At 36.9% G+C, this 23,440-nt stretch overlaps 1 protein-coding gene across 5 annotated transcripts; it reads right to left on the reverse strand.

Moving 5' to 3' along the window:
- Positions 1–483: 483 nt before the first annotated feature.
- LOC129247965 (uncharacterized) lies at positions 484–22,554 on the reverse strand. 5 transcript variants are annotated; one of them, XM_054887353.1, is made up of 5 exons: positions 21,990–22,554; positions 21,830–21,935; positions 19,688–20,549; positions 1,165–1,458; positions 484–1,101 (listed from the first exon to the last, which is right to left on the reverse strand). In XM_054887353.1, the coding sequence occupies exons 3-5, from the start codon at positions 20,534–20,536 to the stop codon at positions 739–741; spliced, it is 1,506 nt and encodes a 501-aa protein (XP_054743328.1). In that variant the 5' UTR covers positions 20,537–20,549; positions 21,830–21,935; positions 21,990–22,554; the 3' UTR covers positions 484–738. The 5 variants fall into 5 exon arrangements, with proteins under 5 accessions (XP_054743328.1, XP_054743329.1, XP_054743326.1 ...); XM_054887354.1 differs by adding an exon at positions 21,668–21,773 and having other exon boundaries at positions 21,830–22,554; XM_054887351.1 differs by having other exon boundaries at positions 21,830–22,554.
- Between the last annotated feature and the right edge of the window lie 886 nt (positions 22,555–23,440).

Raw genomic sequence — 23,440 nt, forward strand, 5'->3', positions numbered from 1 at the left:
AGTGAATGAACGCTAAAATCTGTTAGTTTATATAATATACGCATTATATGTTAAGTCTAAATCATTTATCATAAATAATAAAATTGGCTTAACTAAAACCTCTTGACGTGAATCGCCAAATACAAATATGGTTTTCTTCATAGCAGATTTTTCGTACATATTCTGCATTACTTTTTCGCTAGCGTAGAAAAAAAATTCTTAGCATGGAAATGATTTAGTTGTTGAGTCTACAAATTGTGAGCCTTATTTTTAGCTAGAGTAGCTTTCTATGTCAGCTTAATTGGTTTATACAGTTATGTGCAATTTTCTATCTGCAGTATGGAACATCGAGATACTTATATCGCTAAATAAATGTATAATATTAAACTGTATTCACGCTAAAAACAAAACAAAAACAACTTTCCGATTTCTTGCTTTACAACCGTTTGTCTTAGCGTACAGGTAATTTAGTGGTCAATAAAATATTTGTTTACCACCTAAAAAAACAAACATATTTGTTCTAAAAATTAAGTTTGATTTGGTTTCTGTAGTGCAAAGCAAAAATGAACTGTTCTACACAGACTAAATTATTAGTTATATGCGCTTAAAGTTATAATGATTTTTACTTCTTTAACTTAGGACAGAATTAATTTTTATTAATTCATGACAAACACCTCCGTGGCTGACATTTTCTATAACTTATATGCTGGCCGATCTTTGTTTGTTCCACATTTGCATGCACTTTTACACACAGTGCAATCAACTCGTGGTGGTGCTAGTCTTGTTTTTTGGAGATTCCACAGTTGGCGCTTCTGCCGCCGCCCCGTCATGTTCATTATTTTGGCCATTGGTGCTGGGCAGTGCATCCATGTCGGGCACATGTACTGGCGGCGGTGGCGTAGCACCTTCGGCGCGCGCCAAATTCTGGCGCTGTTCGTAGATCTCATCGACCAGCTTCTTAATGAATGGATGATTGAATTTGCCCTTGGTGGAATCGAAGAACTCTTGGTGTTTTAATAAACAATTATCACGTTTCTCATATTCAAATGCCTGCATTATCATATCAAGTCGGTCAAGGTCCTTAACGAATTTTGATTCGGCGCTCTCGCCTCTTTCATACTCCTATGAATGGTAAATAGTTAATAATAAATAACTGTTACATTCTATATTAATATGTGATTTTACCTCAAATAATTCCATAATACGCTTGCCGCGTGGTTCAATCAACTTGCAAATATCTTCCATTGCTTTGAATTCCATAGCGCGTTTGTCCGTTCTAGAGACACCACAGAACGGCGTGAGATCACCCACAACACTCTCAGCCAGATCGTGCACTAACGCCAACTCCATACAACGTATCTGATTCAGACCTTCGCTACCATCCAGTAGAAACGTCATCATGCTCATCCGATACATATGACCCGAGATGGATTCGGGGTCGCTGACGTTGCGCAGCACCCAGCCCGTACGTTTGGTATGCTAAAATTATAGAGGATAGATTGAAATTGAATGTAATTAGTAAGTATATCACAATTGGAATATAATCTACGTTCGCTTTACATAATTATGTACGCAAATGAACTGAATTAAGAAAAAAAACCAGTAACATACAGATGGTAAATTATTTTGTTATTGGCGAACAAATTATAGCTCGCATAGTAATATACATATGTATGTACATATAATATGTTGATCCTACAACGCCTGAATATCAGCATAAGGTACTCGAAGAGGCAAATTGCATCAGTTGGAGAATTATGCCAAATAATAATTATCTAATATACACAAGCCTTAAGGGCGCCGGAAATTTTTTCACGCCCACATTTATACACTAATATTTGGTATGCACAGATGTATGTGGGCATGTACCCCTACGTATAGGTGCATGTAACAGAGTCGATAATATTCTACTTTTATTAACCTTATCAATTGTAACTTTACTCTGCTTAAAACTGACATTTATTAAAGCTACCTGTTCATCGGTTTGGCGAAATAATTCAATAAGCACACACGTAGACATGTGCACGTGCATACTTATATTTGCTTTTACTTAGTCTGGGCAAATAATTTTATTATTATACTCAGTTAAGTAATAAATGGTTTTCATTTATCAGTATATAAAGTGCATATACAGCCGTTGTAAAATACTTAAGAACGATGCGACGCGCATTTTACGGCACTTTTGCGCCTGCATTTATTTGCTGTGATCACATTCATTGAAATGCGTGCATTTATCTACATATTTTTCTTGAAGGGTTTGCATTGGTTTTTTGCTTTTTAGTAGGAGCACTGATATTTTTGTGAGAAATAAACTTAAGAACGATTCGATCTTCGTCCAAAATTTTGTGAATTTTTTTTCTGTTTTATATTGTAGCTGGTAAGTATGTGGAGTATTCCTAGAGCACTTTATTTTAGTTGAAACGATTCAATAATGTGAAAGGGGAAAACTGCATCGCAGCTCTTCGAAAAGCAAACATAGAGTTGCAAAAGACTGGATTATCCTACAGCGTTATTTCAACACAACTAAACGATTTAAAAACGATGGCTCTTAATGCTTTGAAATTGCTTTGAAATACTTTTCTGAATATAAAATAGCAGAAAACGTTCCCAGAACAAAAAAAATTCGAAAGACTGCTAGCCGGTTTGATAGGATGATCGATAGATTGTCAAAACAGAATCCCAGAAAGAGTGCTACTGACATCCATCGAGCAATTTTTGTTCACCTTGAAAAGCCAAAAACGAAAATAACAGTTGCGCTTCGATTTTCAGAAGCAGGGCTTCACGGTCGACTGGCACGGAAGAAGCCAGTGGTAACAGCAACGCAATGACAATGCCGAATTGAGTTTGATCGAGAGCACACGTCCTGTACTTAAAATCAGTGGCGCTATATTTCATTCAGCGATGAAACGAAAATAGAGTTGGTCAGGATAATAGAAACTACATACGTGCGACGGCGAGAACGTGCAGAGTTCGACCCCAAGCTCAAGGCTCAATAACGGTGTGGGGCTGCTTTTCGTGAAATGGTGTCGAGCCAATTCATCAGAAGGTAATATGGATGCAAACAAGTGCGTTCAAATACTTTAAAATGTAATTCTACCTTATGCGGAAGAGAATTTACCGGTGATTAGGAAATTTCAACAAGACATTGACCCAAAGCATACTATACTTCTCGTGTTGCAAAAAAGTTTTTCGCAGGCAATTTGATCAGTATTCTGGATTGGGCATCTACGAGTGCCGACTTAGATCTAATAGAACATCTGTGGAACGACGCAAAAAATGCACTCAGTACGCAGAGTATCAAAAATTTGGATAAGTTATTTGAAAAGGCCACGGCAGCAGCATGGGAGTCCATTCCTGTTGAACGTTGTAGAGGTTTATTAATGTCAATGCAAAGGTGCTGTGCAGCACCAATAAAGCAAAAACGATTTTCAACAAAATATTAAAGTATTTTTTTTTTTAATAGCTTACAGGATAATAAAACTGATAATAAAAAGCAGCGCTAGCAGCAGAGGATTTCGGCTGATATTAATGTAAACTTTTCCCTTATGCCTGTATTTTTTGTGATTTGAATATTATTTTGCTTCGTTCTTAAGTATTTTTCGCGAAGGATTTTCGAATTATATTCACTTTTGTACCTGAAGTAAAAAAATTTATATTTTTCTTAGATAAAAAAACCGATACAGATTGAAAATATTTTAAATTTATAAAATAAAACCTAATGTGCAAAACATTTAAGTGATTTTATTGCAAAAAGTCTCAAATGGAAATAACAGGGTATCGTTCTTAAGTATTTTCCAGCGGCTGTATACAAGTAGTTATATGCTATAGATTTCGCAACAATTGCGCGTGCCAAGTGCAGTCTGATGCAATATGTGTTGAAATAAGGTAATTGTAGTATATACATATAGAGTAGGCCATCAAACGCTTTAATCTTGAACTACTGATTTAACGTGTCAACTAAAATACATTGGTGTTAAGACAGAAATTTAGATTAACATCTGCGGTTTACGAAAAGTGCCGATTTACGTTTCAACAATGTTAGGAAGTATTCAAAATTTACTTGCAAAATGATGGATCATCTTCCGAAACTGCAAGAAAATCCGTCGAAGAGAAACACATATCTACCAATTTATGTATCAATTTGAAAATTGTGCGTTAAACTCGATTTCAATTGGATATAACAATACGTTCCCGTGCTCGTATAGTGCGTACATCGCAAAAAATCGCTACTGCTGCTGAAAGTGAACAATCGAGCACATCAACTCGTCGTCGATCTCAGAAATTGAACATTTGACGCATATATTTGCTTTGGTTTTACGTTTTGCCAACTGCAAGACTAGTCATGGAATGAAATAATATTACATAATTAACCGTAAGGATTTTGCTTTCAAATAAAACAACTCACATTGAAAAAATATTCGCTTCTTACTTACAGTCGTTTCAAGTTTTAAACGTTAGGTGATCCACCCTGTTTGTTGGGACAAACTGAGCAAGACAATAAGTAGTAATTAAAAATTGTGGTTTTTGAGTTAAGAATGACATTTTTGAGAATTTCATTCGGAATATTTATATGCTACGTATATACAGTTGCGGGTAATGGGATCAGGGCAGGTAGAACTGCAAGTGGCAGGTGTAGCAGAGAACGTCTAAAACAGAGAAAGTGAAGCTCACGTACTAAAATTCTCGAAGGCCATGACAAAGCAATAGGCCCAAATAGAAACAGCATGGGATTCAATTAATTTTTAGGATTGCAACACCGTTCATACAGACGACTGCCGTAGCCGAATGGGTTCGTGCGTGATTACCACTCGGAAGTACACGGATTCGAAACATCGGGCACGAAATACCTAATGCTAAAAAAGTTGGTCCTCGGCAGGCAATGGCAAACCTCCGAGTGTATGTCTGTCTTGAAAAATCTCCTCAAAAAACATTTGAGGTTCGGACTCGGTCTAAAGCTGTAGGTCTCTCCATTTGTGAAAAAATATCTAGACGCACACCACAAATATCAGGAGGAGCTCGGTCACACACTCAATCAAATAACTAACCGAATGGTAATCACACACCAACTCATTCGGCTACGGCGGCCAGCATAGATATAGTGCAGCGAATAAAGATCCAGCGGCTTCGTTGGCTGGGCATGTCGTTCGAATGGATACAAACGCTCCGGCTCCGAAATTATTCGATGCGGCACCAGCTGGTGGTAGCAGAGGAAGAGGAAGGCCTCCTCTACGTTGGAAAGATCAGGTGGGGAAAGACTTGGCTTCACCTGTTGTTGCCAACTGGCGCCGGTTACCACGAAAAAGAAACGACTTGTTAAACTCGGTCAAAAACGCGTAAGGGGTTAGCGCACATACTTGCAGAAGAAATCAGTTTTTTGCGTTCCAGCACTTTCTCCCAATTCCTCTCCCGTTACTCCCTCTTATAAGAGTTACTCAGCTCTACAGGTGGTGCACCGAAGAAGATCGCTGGAACGTAGCTTATGTGATGAACAATGAATATCAAACATTTTTGAATTTAAAAGCGTCAGAACCATGATAAGCTATCCCACTTCTTTTATATGCACTGCAAAATTCTGGTCTCTCCTACTTTTCTAGTATCGGAAAGAGCTATCAATTCCAATTATTGACAGCGCTGCATCGAATAACGTTATAAATACATACACATGTTATTTACTAGATACTACAACAGTGCTACGTACATATGCACATACATACATAAGTCTATGAAGAAGTATTACATGATTTGTTTATCTTATCGCGCTCCAAGAATTATAAAGATAAGTCATAACAACAAAAAAGTGCAATTACAAATGTATGACAAAAGGAAATGAAGTCTCATTTTCGCGTAAAAAAATAGAGGTATCCAATTACTGAACGCTCAATAATCGACTGTCGTCATTCAATAAATCTAAAGTGGTTTATGTGAAAAGTCGGGGATATTTATTTGTTTAAAAAATTAAGTTTTCTTTACTCATAGTCATATTACACTTAAATCGAAATTGCCATAGCAATTTATTTATCAACAATATGAATTAATGAATGACATTTTTAAAAGCGATTCGAATTTCATTTTTGTTAAATTGCAAATGACTTTGCCGTAGCCGAATGAGTTGGTGCATGACTATCACTCGCTAGTGATATAAAATATAGAGTGATGGCCAAATCATATGAAATTATTTCCCTATTATGAAATAATTACATATGTACATACATATTTATAATATTATACAATATATACAAGCCTTGAAGACGCATCTCCAAGGCATCTCATCGGGTAGTGTCAGCAATATTTTACAAATCTGTGTGCACAATAGGGGCCGCAACCTCTAACAATGAAACAAACACATTCAAATGCGACTTTCTCAGCAACCTTTAGAGTGTTTTAGAAAGGATAAAGCGGATGTTGTGAGTCGATTCATCACTATGAATGAGACTTGGGTCTATCACCATGATTCTAAATCAACACAAGAGACTAAAGTGTAGTGTGAACCTGGTTCTTCGGTTTCGAAACGAGTTCAGAAATCGGCCAAGAAGGTGTTAGTATCAGTTTGGATTACTTGCAAACTGGTGTATTACTTGAAAACTAGTAACCGTGTCAGCATAGCAGAAGAGCATTTTGACAATGACTAAAATCCATGAATGAAAGTTCGAATTGTTGGAGCAGTCCCAGTCTTCGCCAGATTTGACCCCCAGCGACTTCCATCGGTTTCCAGACCTAAGAAAATTCATGCGTGGAAAGCATTTTTCATCAAATGATGAGGTCATAACTGCTGTGAAAGCATATTTTGCAGCACTTCCAGATTCTTATAAATTGGAATCTCGTTGGTGGAAGAGTAGTAGAAACTTAAGGGAGATAATACTGAATAATAAAGTGTATTTTAAATCATAAAATTGTGTTTTTCTTATCGAAACGCAAAACTTATTGAACAACCCAGTATATACAAAATAATGTTATCAATTAGTTTTGTCTCCGATCTATGTATGTATGTATATGTAAACGCTGCATTTAGCAGTTACGTATTGAAAATTCTGTTGACGCAACAAAAATAATTAGCGAGAACACTTACATGCATACTGAAAGCGCACAGTACATTCTTATGTATGTAAATATCGTTTGTGCATATCCATGTGTACACGTAAACACTTTTGTTCGAAATAAGAGGATTGTGGAATATTGGGAAGTGTTGGCAATCTTTCGTTTGTTTTTTTATTTTAACTAATTTTAATATGAATATATGCCATTCTACCATCAAAACTACAATATATAAATCAAACTTGGGAAATTTGTATAAAATTAAAAAAAAAATTAACAAATTTAAATAAAAATGTTAAGCTTTTTATTTAGAATGTGCAGTTTTAAGCTCCTTCATTTCTAGTATTATGTTTAAAGTGGCTACAATTTTTTGATTGATTTTTATAATTTTTTTGCTGTTAGGTTTGAGCATTTTCCTATGTATAAAAAAGATTTCAAGCATTCGTTACATAATTAATTGTCAAATTGTCAAATCTTCTTAATATATATACAACAATCATATTATTTTGAGCACAGGCGTACATAATCAAATTTTGCCAAAAGTTCGCTCCTCATATCCCGTTTAAGAACTTCTTCCAATTCAATAAAAATAAGTTATTGTAAGAAATTTGAGTTTTAATACAACAGAGCACTTCACAATTAAGTGCAAACAAGTACTTGCCAGGGCAGTTTTAAATTTTTAAATTGAAGTTCATACAACTATTTACAAAAAAAAGGATAAATGTGGTTAATTCGCCAATGCTCTACTCTATCAATTACTGCAAGCAAACACGTTTCGTTTATCATTTGTAGACATATTTTTTCTACTTAACCCCTTTTGAATTATCACTGAATTATAAAAAATGGATGCAACGCTTCCTATACGAGTATCATAGCCCTTTAAATTCACCAATTGATTATCCAATTGTACTTTATATGGAAAAGAAAAGTTACGTGAACTCGTCATAGTTATAAATTTACGAGAAGCACACTGGGATTTTAATCAATAAATTATTATTTTTTTTATTTCAGACTCCGTTAAACGATTTTGACAACCGAACATACCTATTCACAATATTGCGAAATATAGTTTTTCAGATCCACCATTTTCATAGCGGATTTAATAACTTGTTTTTCCGAAAGAAATCAAACTCATTTTAATATTGGAGGTTGAATTAGTTTTAAAGGTGACACACAGATGGCGCTATTTATAACTTTATCGTGTTGGTAATACTGAATATATATTCATGACAAAGCCTCATCCCTAGGCTTTGTTTATCGGTATCTGTCATTTCGCTGAAGTATAAACAACGCAGTGTTTTCGTGCTCCGAGTATGTTAACTTTCCTGCCGTCGAAACGCAATTTGCGGGAAGCTTTGCTTTTCTGCTTCAATTTAAAAAAAAATACAGCCCAAGCCCGTAAATTGCTGCAGGAGGCCTACCCAGACCATACTCCGTCGATTTCAACATGTGAGTACTGGTTTCGACGATTCAAAAGTGGTGATTTTCACACCGAAGACAAGGAGCGTCTTGGCCAGCCCAAAAAGTTCGAGGACGCGGAATTGGGGGAATTGGTAAACGAGGACTCGTGCCAAACCCAAGAAGAGCTTGCTGAATCATTGGGCGTTGATAAATCAACCGTTTGCAAGCGTCTAAAAGCGATGGGAATGATCCAAAAGCAAGGACATTGGGTCCCGTACGAGTTGAAGCTGCGCGACGTCGAACGGCGATTTTTTACGTGCGAATTGCTGATCGAGCGACAAAATCGGAAGGGTTTTTTGCATCGGGTGGTGACTGGCGACGAAAAATGGATCCACTACGATAACCCAAAACGCAAAAAATCATGGGGTTTGCCCGGCCACGCATCAACGTCGACGGCCAAGCAGAATATTCACGGCAAGAAAATCATGCTCTGCATTTGGTGGGATCAGGTCGGCGTCGTATATTTTGAACTGCTCCAACCGGGCGAAACAATCACGGGGGATCGTTACCGACTGCAATTGATGCGTTTAAGCCGGGCATTGAAAGAAAAACGGCCGGAAACGGTAAAAAGGCACGACAAGGTTATTTTGCAACATGACAACGCTCGGCCGCATGTTGCTCAACCTGTGAAAAAATACCTTGGAACGCTTGGCTGGGAAGTGTTACCCCACCCGCCGTATAGTCCAGGCATAGCTCCCTCCGATTATCATTTGTTCCGGCATATGAGTCTCGATTTGGCGGACCAGCGGTTCTCCTCGTACGAGGCTACCAAAATATGGGTTGAGTCATGGATAGCCAAGCAGCGGCCAGAATTTTGGAGAAACGGCATCCGGAAATTGCCCGAAAGATGGGCGAAAGTTGTAGCTAGCGATGGCCAATACTTCGAATAAAATATTTTGTACCGTTTTTTCACAATAAATCCCCAAATCTTCGAAAAAACCCTTTAAAACTAATTCAACCTCCATAAAATGTATCATATATTTTCCAAAATCCGTCAAAGACATTGACGAACTCTGGCACATGTAAAAACAAAAAACTCTGCTAAAAAATAAGCTCGAACTTGCAGGGTCTTGTATGGAGTGAACATTGTTTTACGAGTATGCTGCAAATATAAGTTGCTAAAATTCTATGTCCCATTCAAATGGCTGCCAAATTTGTATGATAAACTTTTGAAAGAGATTTGTAATTGACTGACGAAATTCTATAGTTTCTTTCTATAATTTTGCTATTAAATGCTAAAAATACTGTTCAAACGAAATCCATTTTCGAAACGGAATAAAACAGGCCCTGTGTGAGGTATTAACGAAATACTCCTTTATTTGAAAGCCTGGTATGCATACCAGTTTGTACGAAATAGCACATCATTCAAATGTTCGCTAAAGCTTTGCACGGACACGGTCGGTTCTAAGTTACCGGAATGACCCGGATTTATATTCGGCCAAGGACTTGTCACTCTAGCATCATTCCCAACACATTTAATATTTATATACATATATATATATAATTGGCGCGTACACCCTTTCTGGGTGTTTGGCCGAGCTCCTCCTCCTATTTGTGGCGTACTTATTGATGTTGTTCCACAAATGGAGGGACCTACAGTTTCAAGCCGACTCCGAACGGCAGATATTTTTTATGAGTAGCTCTTTAATGGCAGAAATACACTCGGACATGGATCTGAAGTCCAAATTTACAATGGTTAATCACACCATCTTGCTGCACAATTCACGAGTGATAACTCTACCCTCAAAACCTTGTCATGGTAACATCTTGGACTGAATAATACATAACAGATTCGACACTGTCAAAATAGCGTATCAAAATTCAAAAGAAATTAAATTAAGAAATTAAAAAGAAAAAAAAGCAACAATGGAAAGAGGTATAATAGAGAACTACGTCCAATTTGTTAAATTAAGTAATAATTGTGATCCATTAATCGTTATATAAAATTCACCAACAATGTTGTGATTTCGACAGCAGCCAATTTTCCTAATGAGCTGAATTCAATGAACGAACACGCGCAAAAATTAAACAAAAAAAAAATCGCGTTATAAGCCAAATAGAAAATGAGAGATAGAAATATATATATGGCATACTTGTATAGTACTCACTACATTCCTACACGTATTTGCATATATGTATTGAGAAATGTAGAGAAATGTAGTGAAATGTCAAACTACTCGGTAAATATTCCAGTTCATGAAATAATTCATACCAGCTCAAAAGTGACTAGAATTACACCAGTCAATGACCAATTAGAGCTGTATGCAAAACCAATATTCAGCTATTACACTGAATGGGAATGCTTCAAACGTTGCATGCACGCAATGATTATTAGACAGCATTTTTGTTGGAGTGAATTATCTGCTTTTTTGTTTACAGACACTGACTTGCTCATTAAATGATGCTGATGCACAAGCCTGATTAAAAATGTATGAATGAATATCATTAATAGTAGAATATCATTGAAAAAATATAGAAGACGACGAACTACTTCAACTACAAGGCAAACTGTTATTAAGAACTAGTAGGTTTGACTGCAGGGATATTATATGAAAATAGCTGGTATACAAGTATACACAAATGTGTTTATATATGTACATATATACATGAAATGTGCTAAGTGACAGAAAAGACCCACTTAAAGCAAATATAAATTATGCACTAAACACTTATGAGTATATCGAAAGTCATAAGAACAAAATTTGTTTATGCATACATACACACATGTATGTACATATAGGTGCATATATGTATATACATATACAGCTATGGACAGAGAAATAGCACCCCTTTAGTGTTCTCTATACGAATTGTTATTTCATAGAAGACTAACTGATATATTCGTTCATATTTGTATATCAATATTGATCAATAAAGCACGGGGGGCTAACTTGAAAGTTTGGGGATAATTTTCTTGGAATAAATGGCAATATGGATAAATTTACTTATCTTGATATTTTCAAACATTCGCTGGAGCCCTATTCCTTCCGAGTCAATGGCACTTATTCAATTTTGATAGCGATCTCAAGCATACAGCAAAAGCGGTGAAGAAGTGCCTTTTAAAAGAAAAAATTGCAGTTCTCGAATGGCCAGCACAAAGGCCCGGCCTTAACCCTATTGAAAATCTGTGGAACGATATTAAGGTTAAGGTTGGGCAAAAAAAAATTTCCCAAAGTGTACAGAAAGCGTCTATTACTTTGGGAAGATGCCAAAGTTAACAGAAAGTTTACCACGCAGGTGTAAAGCGGTTTTAACAAAATAATGGATACCCAACATACTACTAATCAAGTGAGTAATTAATAAAAAAAAAATTCAACAATTTGAAGAAACTAATTTCTCTTATAAAAAATATCTGCCGTTCGAAGTCGGCTTAAAACTGTAGGTCCCTCAATTTGTGGAACAACATCAAGACGCGCCCCTCAAATTGGAGTAGGAGCTCGGCCAAATATTTTATTTCTAATTTCGGGTTTTCTTGCAGATCGATAAAAGTGCGCTATTTCGGTATCCAACTTAAAATGGAATACGTTCTGATTTTTCCTTGTATTTGTGGATATTGATATATATTTTGCGTTTTGTTTAATAATACTGAAATAAAAGAATAGATTTGTGCAAAAATAAACTTTTTTCATCCAGTACAAATAATCGCAACTATATTTTATTGTGGGTAAGACGCTATTTCCATTTGTGGAACACATCAAGACGCACACCACAAATAGGGGGAGGAGCTCGGCCAAACACCCAAAAAGGGTGTACGGCGCGTATATATTATAGGCGCTATTTCTTAGCCCACAGCTGTATATATAAGTATATACACACATGTATGTACGAATGTCTATGAATGTAAACCAATGCACCTAAACATTTTTTGTGACTGATTATGACACAAAACTTCTACACTTTTTAATAAAAATATATGTACACGCTAGTAATTACGTCACAGCTCATGAAATTTTAGAAAATTTAGAAAAACAAAATAAAATAATATAAAATCCTACTTTTAGAATTTTTTTTTCGCATGCAAAACGTTTTTGTGAATTGTTCTTAGTTGCAATTGTTTTGTTTTTTTTTTTTGGTTTTGGTGACTTTGGTCTTGGCCTTCAAAATAACAAAACAATGTATACGAGGCAAATGAATGAACGAAATGTGGCACAAGCATTCTTGAAGAGTAAATATATGTATTGTATATGCAGGTACATACATACATATGTATAATCTTCGCAATTTTTATTTTTATTCAATACATGCAAAAAAGTAAGATATTTGAACTGTTTGAAATGTTGTTTAAAGTAGTCCATTTAATATGTTAAATGAAAATTTTATTAATAAAACAAGCATTTTTAACATACATACATACACACAAATGTATAACAGGTTGTTCCTACAATGTTTAACCGACTTTAATTAATATATATATTTAATGCACAATTTTTGTTTTACTTCTACTTTATTTTTACTCTATGTAGGAAAAAGCGTTCAGATGAAAATAAAAAAAAATTTCAAATAAAAACAAAAAATATGTTCAAATCAACAAATCGAGTATACAACAGAATTGAAGAAAATCTTGCCCGGATCCTAAGGAGTTTTGTTATTGGAAAGTGGTGTGAAAATAATATAATATATACATTTTTTTTCTAAGCAATCTCCGATCTGCTGTGCCGTTTATTATAGATTTTACATATGCCTTTATATGTCGTATGTTTTTGCCAGGCATTGTGAGGTTCAGCGCACTAGATAGGGCTAGTTTACTGGAGCGGCAGCCCTTAGTCGGGAAAAATTAGAGTCAATCCGGTCCTAGAACCGGTTGCCATGGGGATGACACCGATGGCTTGTATTCAAAAATGAACGACAGTCTCTCCAGATTGTGTGTCCGACACACCGAACGATACTAGCCACCTGTTCACATACCCTCTCAAACACTACTCACCTACCTAACACCCCTTTCCTCTGACCCGACCTCTCGAAACAGCACGCTTCTTATGCCTACAGTTAGAAGAGTTAGACGATGGAGATCGGTGACTACACCGCTCTGGCAGGACCGAGTGCACCGCTACAACAACAATATTAACAACCCCAAATACTGGATGTCTGCTCTCCCTCTTGATGCATACAACCGCAATTGCAACTAACGTCCAAAACAGCAACAATGCCCTCAAATCTCTAACCGTTAGTACTTGAGGCAAGGACAAAGAAACGTTGCTGGTGACATTTAAAGCAATTAGACCTTCGGTTCTGAATTATGTAGCACTTATTTGGTCGCAGTGGAAGAAGCTCCATACCCAAGGATAGCCACGCGATGTCTCCTGATGTTTCTTTGTGCATTTTTTTTTTTAACTTAGATGGATCAACTTAAATGGATTCATAGATTCAAAATCAAAATACAGCATAAAATGACTTCACAGATAAATATTAAGATAAAAAGAAAAGGCAACTACAACGATAAGGGTAAAGAAAAATAAAGATAGAGATAAAGTAAAAAGTGCTCATGTAAGTTGGTCCGAGATCGGCGATTTCCGAGACATATTATACACATTTTTGACGATTGGCGTAACAGAACGGGATCATTGGTTGTTGTTGTTGTTGTTGTAGCAGCAACGAGATCGTTGGTATTATCGCTTTGCTGCTGCATTCGAGACTGGTTTGGGTCCATAACCAGAAACAATTTTTTTGGCCGCCAACTGTTGTAGTGGTACTGAAAAAGTGCCAAATTTTCTCTTTTTTACGTTCTATTTTGGAAAAACCAGTTAAATAACTTTTTTTGAAGCATAATGCTACCTTTAAATCGCCGTATAGTACGACCCGGTGCAATGTCTACATTCAAAACTTTTTACTTCAACTTGTTACAAATATCTTGAAGGCGATGAAAACCATTTATTTTTTCAGAAATTTTGCTTTGTTCTGTTCTAAGCTATGACCTATTTAAAAAACCTTATACTTTCAACAAATCTACGTAGCATTTGATGTTGGCTCTTAATTCCGTTGGTTGCTATGCTATGAGACTCTCCGGGCACCAAATCGCTAACAGTCCCTTCCTTCCAAACTTCGATTAAAATACGACGTTAACTAAATTTCTTTTCACTAATTTAAGCTGTGAAATTTCGTTTGGTTCTAAATATCTCAATTTCGTATGTCAGTACGAATACTGTATTGTAAATTGTTTAAACTTTTCTCGTGGTTCTCGTATTCACATATTCTATATAGAAGTATACATATACATATGTAGATATTTGTGTTCTCAAATAATATACTAGCGCATACATATGTATGTAGATTTTTGTTGTATTCTATGCATAAAGAGCGCGTGCATTTATTTTTATAACAAACGGATAGCAACAAGAAAAATGAGAGTGATATCTAGTAACAAAGCACATATTGTATAGGAGAGGTACGAGTTATTTAGAGAATGTGTGAGTTTAATGATAATTATTTATGTAATAACCTAGACGTTATCAACGACTCTGCCCGCGAAATATTATTTATTTTATAATAACATAACCGAAGCCAAGCTGTCTTTTTGTCAAATAAAGAAAGAGCTGGCCGATTTGAATTACATGTACAATTGATAGCGTCAAGGTTACGTCAATCGAATATATGTACCTTAAATTACAATTACAGTAATCCTAATTTAGAAAAAATTAAAATTATAGGAATAGTATTATAATTTTAAAGCACGGCGCGAGCGAGAGGAAATCGAGATAAGTCACAAAAGGAATGACGCCCAAAAAGTGAAGTGCCTGGCATAGGTCATCCTGTAGAGACGAAAATTGTGATCTGGTAACGGATTCGCAAGGTGTGCTGAGATTGGGGAGGGAACACTTCTCCGAACTGTTGGCAGACGCAGGACCCAACATTTCTGCCTCTGAAGCTATTATCCCGCAATCCCCAATCAGGAATGATGGAGTGCCGATCCTGCCCCCAAGTCTTGCCGAAGTGAAAGTTGCAATGCAACGACTCAAAAACAACAAAGCTGCCGGAGCTGATGGCGTGTCTAGCGAGCTGTTTAAAATTAGAGGAGCTGAGTTGGTACGGGGCATGCACCGACCTATCGGCTTAATATAGCAAGTAGAAAGCATGCGCGGCGATTGTCTCAGTACCCTTTATCCTATCCTAAACAAACGTGACCCCACGCACTGCGCCAACTATCAGGGGTCAGCCTTATCTCTATCGCATATAAAATTCTAAGCTGCAATCTTACGCCTAACCTCTAATTGGGCGTACCAGTGCGGTTTCAGACCTGGTCTCTCCACTATCGACCAAATATTCACACTGCGACAGATCCTGGAGAAGGTTCAAGGTGATGGAAAAAGGTGAAATATTACATTTCTTCTTATAATCGTTGAAATTGTTCACATTTTTTTAAGAGTTTTCCAAATGTATTTTCAACTAAATCGATAAAGATCTCAATAAAATTTAGTATTTGTCTTATTTTATTGAGTTTTATTTTCTCCTCTGATAAAATAACTCAGATTACCTCCTTGCCTAACTCCAATATTCAAAATGGGGCCTTTCAATTGTCCCATAGTGTGCGACATACATTACACAAATTACAATGTGTGACAAATTACAAAACAAAAACAAAAACATATATGCATTGAAATGGACATCGTTGCACATCGTAGCTGTTTCCTAGCTAGTCAATTATAATCTATTGTCCGCATCGGCCATTATCAATAAAGACATCAGACACTATAAAGCAAGGAGTACCGCAGGGTGGTGTCCTTTCACCCTTGCTTTTTAATTTCAATATTTCGAAACTCTCCCAGCCACCAGAGGGAGTCTCACTGGTCTCATACGCCGACGACTGCACGATAATGGCGTCGGGCAATGACATTGATGGCCTATGCTCTAAAGTAAACGACTACCTCGCCCGCCTTTCTCGCTTCTTCACTGCGAGAAACTTAAAACTTTCTCCCACTAAATCCACGGCGAGCCTTTTTACCACCTGGACAAAGGAGGTCAAGCTGCAACTTCAGGTGCACGTCGATGATACCCCAATACCGACGGTTAATAACTCCAGAATTTTGGGAGTCACCTTTGACAGCTTGCTCTCCTTCTCAGCGCACACAACCGCTATTGCAATGAGAGTACAGAACGCAACAAGGTCCTCAAGTCGCTCGCCGGCAGCACTTGGGGCAAAGACAAAGAAATGTTGCTGTCGACTTTCAAAGCAATAGGCCGACCGGTTCTCAACTATGCCGCGTCTGTCTGGTCGCCTGGAACCAGTGATACGCAGTGGACGAAGCTCCAGACCTGCCAGAAAACTGCCATTAGGACCGCGACAGGATGTCTCCTGAGGTCCCCAATTCAACACCTACACGACGAGGCTAACATGCTCCCTGTTAAGGAACACAACAAAATGCTCGGCAAGCAGTTTCTGCTAGGGTGTCACCGTAGGCCTCACCCATGCAGACACCTGCTCGAGCCCGAGCCACCTCCCAGGCACATTAGAAGACACCTCCTTAACTACGTGGACGAGATCCTGGACAAAACAGACAGACCACTCCAGGATCAGACCGTATACAGACAGGCCATTAACGACATCCATCTGGAGACCCTTACCACCTTCTTAAGCTCCCGACCCCCGAATGCCGTTATCGGAGTCTAACCACCACCCATCGCAGACGAAGAGCTCCAGCTTCCCCGAGAGTCCCGCGTAATCTTGGCACAATTACGTTCTGGATACTGTAGCAGGTTAAACTCCTACCTATCCAGAATCGACCCCGACATACTAAACATATGTCCAGCATGTGAAGGCACCCCGCACGACACTAACCACCTTTTCACATGCCCCAACAAACCCACTCATCTAACACCCCTCTCCCTCTGGACCCAACCCGTCGAAACAGCCAGTTTCCTGGGCCTACCGTTAGATGAGCTAGACGAAGACGACCGGTAATTACACTACACTGACAGGGCGAAGATACTGCTACAACAACAACAACAACAACAACAACAACAACAACATCATCATCATCAGACACTACAGATATCGCCTATCTTTATCGCACATCATATTAAATACTAATAAAAGTGCCTGCAGCTTTTACGTCTTTCTCAATTTGTATATTGCTATCAGAAAATAAGTAAAGGGTTTTCCTTTAACAGGTATTATATATCACTATCAAGAGATGATTAACGATTTTTTATGGCCGGAATTAGATGGTATTGATCTGGACAACGTTTATTTTCAACAAGACGGCGCTACATGCCACACAAGCAACGAAACCATTGATCTTTTACGGGAAAAGTTTCCGGACAGTGTTATCTCTCGAAAAGGTAATCACAATTGGCCACCGAGATCTTGTGATTTAACTCCTAGTGACTTTTTTGTTTGGGGCCACGTGAAAGAGAAGGTCTACGCCAACAGCCCAGGGTCGATTCAAAACCTCAAAGATGGAATTCGTGAGGCTATCGAGGACATAGGGCAGTATTTACTAAGAGAAATATAAAATTCATTAAAGAACAATAAAAAACATAATTTAGCAAAATCAATTGCAATTTAAATAGGATAATTAATTTGCACCGAATCTCTGTTGTAGTTTCTTATATTTTTTCGTAATAGTTCGGTTGCCAAACAGGTGCCAGACAATTGATATTCTTTCCTTGCATTGATATTCTTTTTTATTTTTTTTTTTTTAATTATTATGCTACCTCAAATATTTCTTTGAATGCTTCTGTAGACGACAGTTACTCCGTACAAGAGAACGCACCCCCTTCTTTTTCTTCTTGATTGGCGCGATAACCGTTTAATCGATTTTGCACGAGTTTAACAAAGCGGCCCAGTCATTTCTTTCTCGAGCTAACCCGCACCAGTTGGAAACGCCAAGTGAAGCCAAGTCCTGCTCTCAAACTCTCCAAGGGACGCCTTACCGGATATTGCAATCGTCCAAGCTTCAGCGCCATACGATAGGACGGGCATGATGAGAGCCTTATAAAGTGTTAGTTTTGTTTTATTCAATTGTCCAAAGTAGCACTTGTTGGCAAGAGAGATTCTGGATTTCAAGGCCCCTTCTTATTACGTTACTAATATATACATATTACATGTATATATACATATATGTAGTAGTTGATTTTGTAACAGCATAAGCAGAATTCCATATACATATACAGCCGTAGCTGGATGAGTTGATGCGTGTTAAGAGAATGCTGCTGGAATGTAGCCCTTGGCCGGATATAAAAACGGAACGTTTCGGGGGCGTAGCACCGACAGTCGGGGAAGCGTTTTAAACTCTCGCCTCGGGATGACATCAAGCGATTTCTTGGGCGCATGTCTTCCAAATTTCATATCAGTCTTCTATTGCCCTTTTTATGTATTATTTCAATAATGCTTCTAACGTTGAAACGTGGGTTGAAGCTGTATTGGGCTTTTCTAATATGCTTATGGATTTAAGTTGAGTTATTTTTCTTGTATTATAGATCAATTAAAATACATATGTACATACATACAATTCGCAGTTAATGACATCATACTTTGTTTGCCAAATTTATGCACACTGGTACACACATGCTTCACATGCATAACGAAATCAGAGTAAAAGTTTGCTGATTTATCGATTAAACACCAACATTTAACCTTTATGCCGCGGTTACCTTCCTAATAACGATATGAAACTTTCTTGATTTGACACTTATTTGTAGAACGAAAAGAAAATTTCGCCATGTTAGCGACAACGTCAGTCATTTACCTAGGTTGCGAACGCCTTATCGATTTGCCCATCAAAACAAACTTTATTCCTGCTGATATGCCCACTTACTCATGTATGTATACCTATATGAATGCCTTGTGTTCGCATGTGTCATTGCATGGAAAATTCGCAGAAACTTTAATTTTGCATTTGTACATAAATATATGTATGTACGCGTATGGCAAATAAAACCGGTTCGCGCATTAACTACAGTATACATATATTAAGCATGGTTTGAATGGTTCATGAATATATTCAAAGTATAATTTGCTCACAGCGGAACAGCATGGTTTTGTTTGGTATACATATGTATATACATACATATATATGCATGCTTCACTTTTCTCTATTGCCACTTTGTCATTGATTTCACTATTTCCACATTTAGTTTTAACAAGTCACTTTTACTATTGTCACATAAGCGTACACTGACATGTTGAAAACATTTCTACAGTTACATTGGTAGAAGAGAATTACTGTCCGATTTTTTGATTGGGTAAAAATCGATAGTCAAAAATGAGATTTTTACTAACCTTCAAATTTCCAATTAACTCCATAAATTTCAAAATTTGTCCGAATCCCGCATTGAAACACGGCTTATCGGATGAGTTTTTCTGCTCACTGCCATTACAACAGCTGCCATTCGAGTTGTTTACATCCTGTGTCGGATGTTGTCTATTTGTCGTGGCTGTATTTTGTTCATCCTGCTTTAGTGCTTTAGGTTCAGCAGCCAATGATGACATTGCGTTATATTGCGTTTGTTTATTTTTTAAACTTTGATTGCTTTGTGTGTGGAAATGATGGAGATGGTGCCGATAGAATTTATGTATCTGTTGAGAGCGTGTTGTTGTTGTAGATATTATTGATGGTGAATAATTCGAAGCTTGTCCGCTCGCCGACTTCAATGAATTCACGGGAATTTGGTACTCAGGTATAACAGTGACACTACCGTTTTCAGTCACAGACGAATCAAGACTGTCGCTACGTACTCGACTAGCGTGAAAGTTAACTTCGTGTACTTGTGAATGCTGCATTTGCTCTTTCTGATATGGTTGTTGTTTTTGTTGTTGACTAGAATCGATTGCCTGCAACAGCTGTTGCTCGTGCTCAAATTGGTGGGGATGTAGTTGTTGACTTGGTGAAATCATCGTGTCCCATAATATTAGCAGTGACGTCACAATTGTTGGTGCCAATTCAGTTGCACCTTCGGTTGTTTGACGAATTGGGGTTACCGACGCCGCCGTTGATGTTGTAGTATGGGTTGTTGAAGCAGCGACAACAACACGTTTGAGATTTTGTTTTACCAAATCCCCGCAGACGTTGCTAGCGCCGCTGTTTTGTAACTTGCGGAGAGCTTTGATCAGTTGCTGAATGGAGAGCATTTTCGCCAAGTTGCTGAAATGGGTAATGAAAACAGAGAATTTAATGTTTCTGAGAGAAATAGACGTATGTATTGTAATAATTATGTATATTAATTGATAAAATTCCCGCCAGACAATGAATTTTTATACATATCTATATGTACACAAAAACAAAAGCGGAAAATTCCATATAATTTACATACATATGTATGTATGTATGTCTTCGTAGTGTTAGAAGTGTACTACACCATTAAATCCATTTTGATTTAGGCAAGTTCGCCCCACCCATTCGACAATTCAAAAAGAATTCTACGCATGCTTTACTTACTAATCGCGGAACAATAGTACGCAAAGGTAACATCAACCAATTGTCTTCCTGCATTTGGTTATTTAAATTTGCCCTAAGAACACTACGATAAAAATTCCAGACCAATTTTATTTCACTCTTATAATTAAAACAATGTATAAAAATCGTTAAAAGCCAATTTCTGCGCTTAGGTGTATAAAAAATTGTGAATTTAATTAGAATTTCTTTTTGAAATAAATGGGTTTTCATTTGCAACAGTACTTTATATGATACAAGAGCCGCACTTGTGATATTAAAAATAAATAGTTTCTTCCTCATAGGAGAATTAACTAAATTCCATACATATAGTAGAGTTCAAACCAGTAAATGTAAATATGCACCTATTAATAAAGTTTTTCATCATCTTAATTAAACCAAATACGTAGAAATTGAGTGATTAAAACAAAAGCTTCAAAGCGCCATCTATTTCCGTTCACTACATACCACAATAATAGTAAATATTCAAAGTACAAACATACACACATATACATATGTATCACTAATCTGAATCGTCGTTTAGTAAATATTATTGGCACACGCGCGAGTTATTAATTTGATTTGTAAATGAATAAAATAATGCATCGCTTATCAATTTACGTTCGTCGATTTTTACATAATTCCCTCTCACCGAAACTCGTCTTGATTTTTTGATGTTACTTGATGAATAAGAAAACTTTATTCGGTTTTTTTCTGCGTTTTTCGTATGCAGCACGTGTTAACTCTTAAACTTGGCTAATTTCCGACACATTGTCTACAATGAAGGACACGAGTGCATGTCTAGCTATGCTTCTTTACTATCTGCCTACATTTTTGTATCTGCTTGCCTATCTCGTGGTTTTGGTGTTCATTTACGTTGTCGCCGACCGCCAAATTGCTGTTGGTTGTGACTAGCAAACAAATGTTCGAATGACGCTAAACGTATTAGTGAGGTAAATTATAAATAAACTTATTGTATATTCGTCGCTTACCTCTACCCTAACTGTTGGCTGTCTGCTTTCGTGTATTTTACAGCTCACCAGAAAGTAATCCGCCAAGTCGGAAGGATTTATGCGAAACGATTTTTTCCTTTCTTTTCTTTATGAATAGGATTTGAAAAGAATTAGACTTTTACTAAACTGATTACTATACCATTTCTTAAGGCTCCATACAAGTTGTTGAAAAAGAAAAAATAGCTGGGAGTACTGCGACAGCCAAATGTGCAACGGAGCAACGGTCGCTACAATAGTCAAATTATATACCGTTATTTGCATCACAGTTTCCAGTGTTTAGGCATGCGTCTTATCCCTCAATTGTCTGCCATTATCGCATACAGTCTGTAGACTAGTATTTTGTACTATTTTTGGAAATTTCTACAATTTTGCGGCTTTGTGTGGTTTATACAATAAATGGGTGGTTGGTTTTAACTGGTATTTTTGCTGTAGTCGAAATGCCACTCTTCAAAATATTGTAGGTCAGTATGCCACCCACTACCTGCTGTAATTTTCGTTCGCTATTGTCGACCGTGTTGAAAACGTCAGTTTTACTATTGCTTTTAATGTTAAAATTTAAAGATACCACTTTTCTCCTCAGCGTTATATTTTACTTTATTTGCAAATCTAATTAAGTGAAAAATTACAAAATTAAACCAACTATTCTACAGAGAGTGTTCGCAGCCTATATGAGTGCACGAAACAATTGGATTGCGAAACTGTGGACTCCGTAAATGCAGGGATGTTGAAATTGCCTAAACAAAAGGGAATTTCTCTACACTTATTCTAATGGCGCAGCTAGTCACGAGAGAAGAATTGCAGATAAATCCGTGTCATTAAAGTGCAATAAGTTACAGGGCTGTCGCATAGAATCCGTTTGAAACGTACCGTGGTGCCACAATGGAAGTATTGCCGCTTATATAAAAAAAAACAAATGTGCTTATTGAAGCGATAGGGGGTTTTATTCGAATTTATGATAGTCGTAGACGGTGGGTGCGACCATAACTGTAAGATCGGGACGCATATTCATTTTTCAGTACAACTTTTCTCTACTCTCAAGCTTTTATCCAAAAAAATAGGTGTGTATTTGAATTGATTTAGTTAATTTAAATTCCTTTAAATTCTGCATTTAGTTCGATGTAATTAAAACACCATAGATAAAAAACTTTAAGCAGTTGTCATTTTTAGGCGAACTTGCCGTACGGCAAAAGTAGAAAGTTGCCAGTTTTTGTGCATTCCGGAATGGCATAAAATAAATAAATCAGCTGGTTCTCAAAAAATGCCTTCAACTGAGATCATATGTTTTCAAAACATTCTTTTATGTAACATGGTTGCATAAAAAATTATTAAATGTCATATAAAAAATTCAATTTCGCATCAAAAAGTCTAAAAATTTTCCTAAAAATTCAGATATTTCTCAATAAAAAGCATTATTATAGCAAAGAAATATATTAACAATATTTGTTATTGTAAATTTTCCACGTTTAAAAAAACAGTATTTTGTATATTTTTTGACGGTATTCTATTGTTTTTAATGTTACCATAAAAATTCTAATTTGACATATAGTAGCAGCTCCGCCATTATGATCAAGCAAGAAGACATAGCACTCA

The sequence above is a fragment of the Anastrepha obliqua genome, chromosome 5 (assembly GCF_027943255.1).
Source record: "Anastrepha obliqua isolate idAnaObli1 chromosome 5, idAnaObli1_1.0, whole genome shotgun sequence".
NCBI classification, from domain to species: Eukaryota; Metazoa; Arthropoda; class Insecta; order Diptera; family Tephritidae; genus Anastrepha; species Anastrepha obliqua.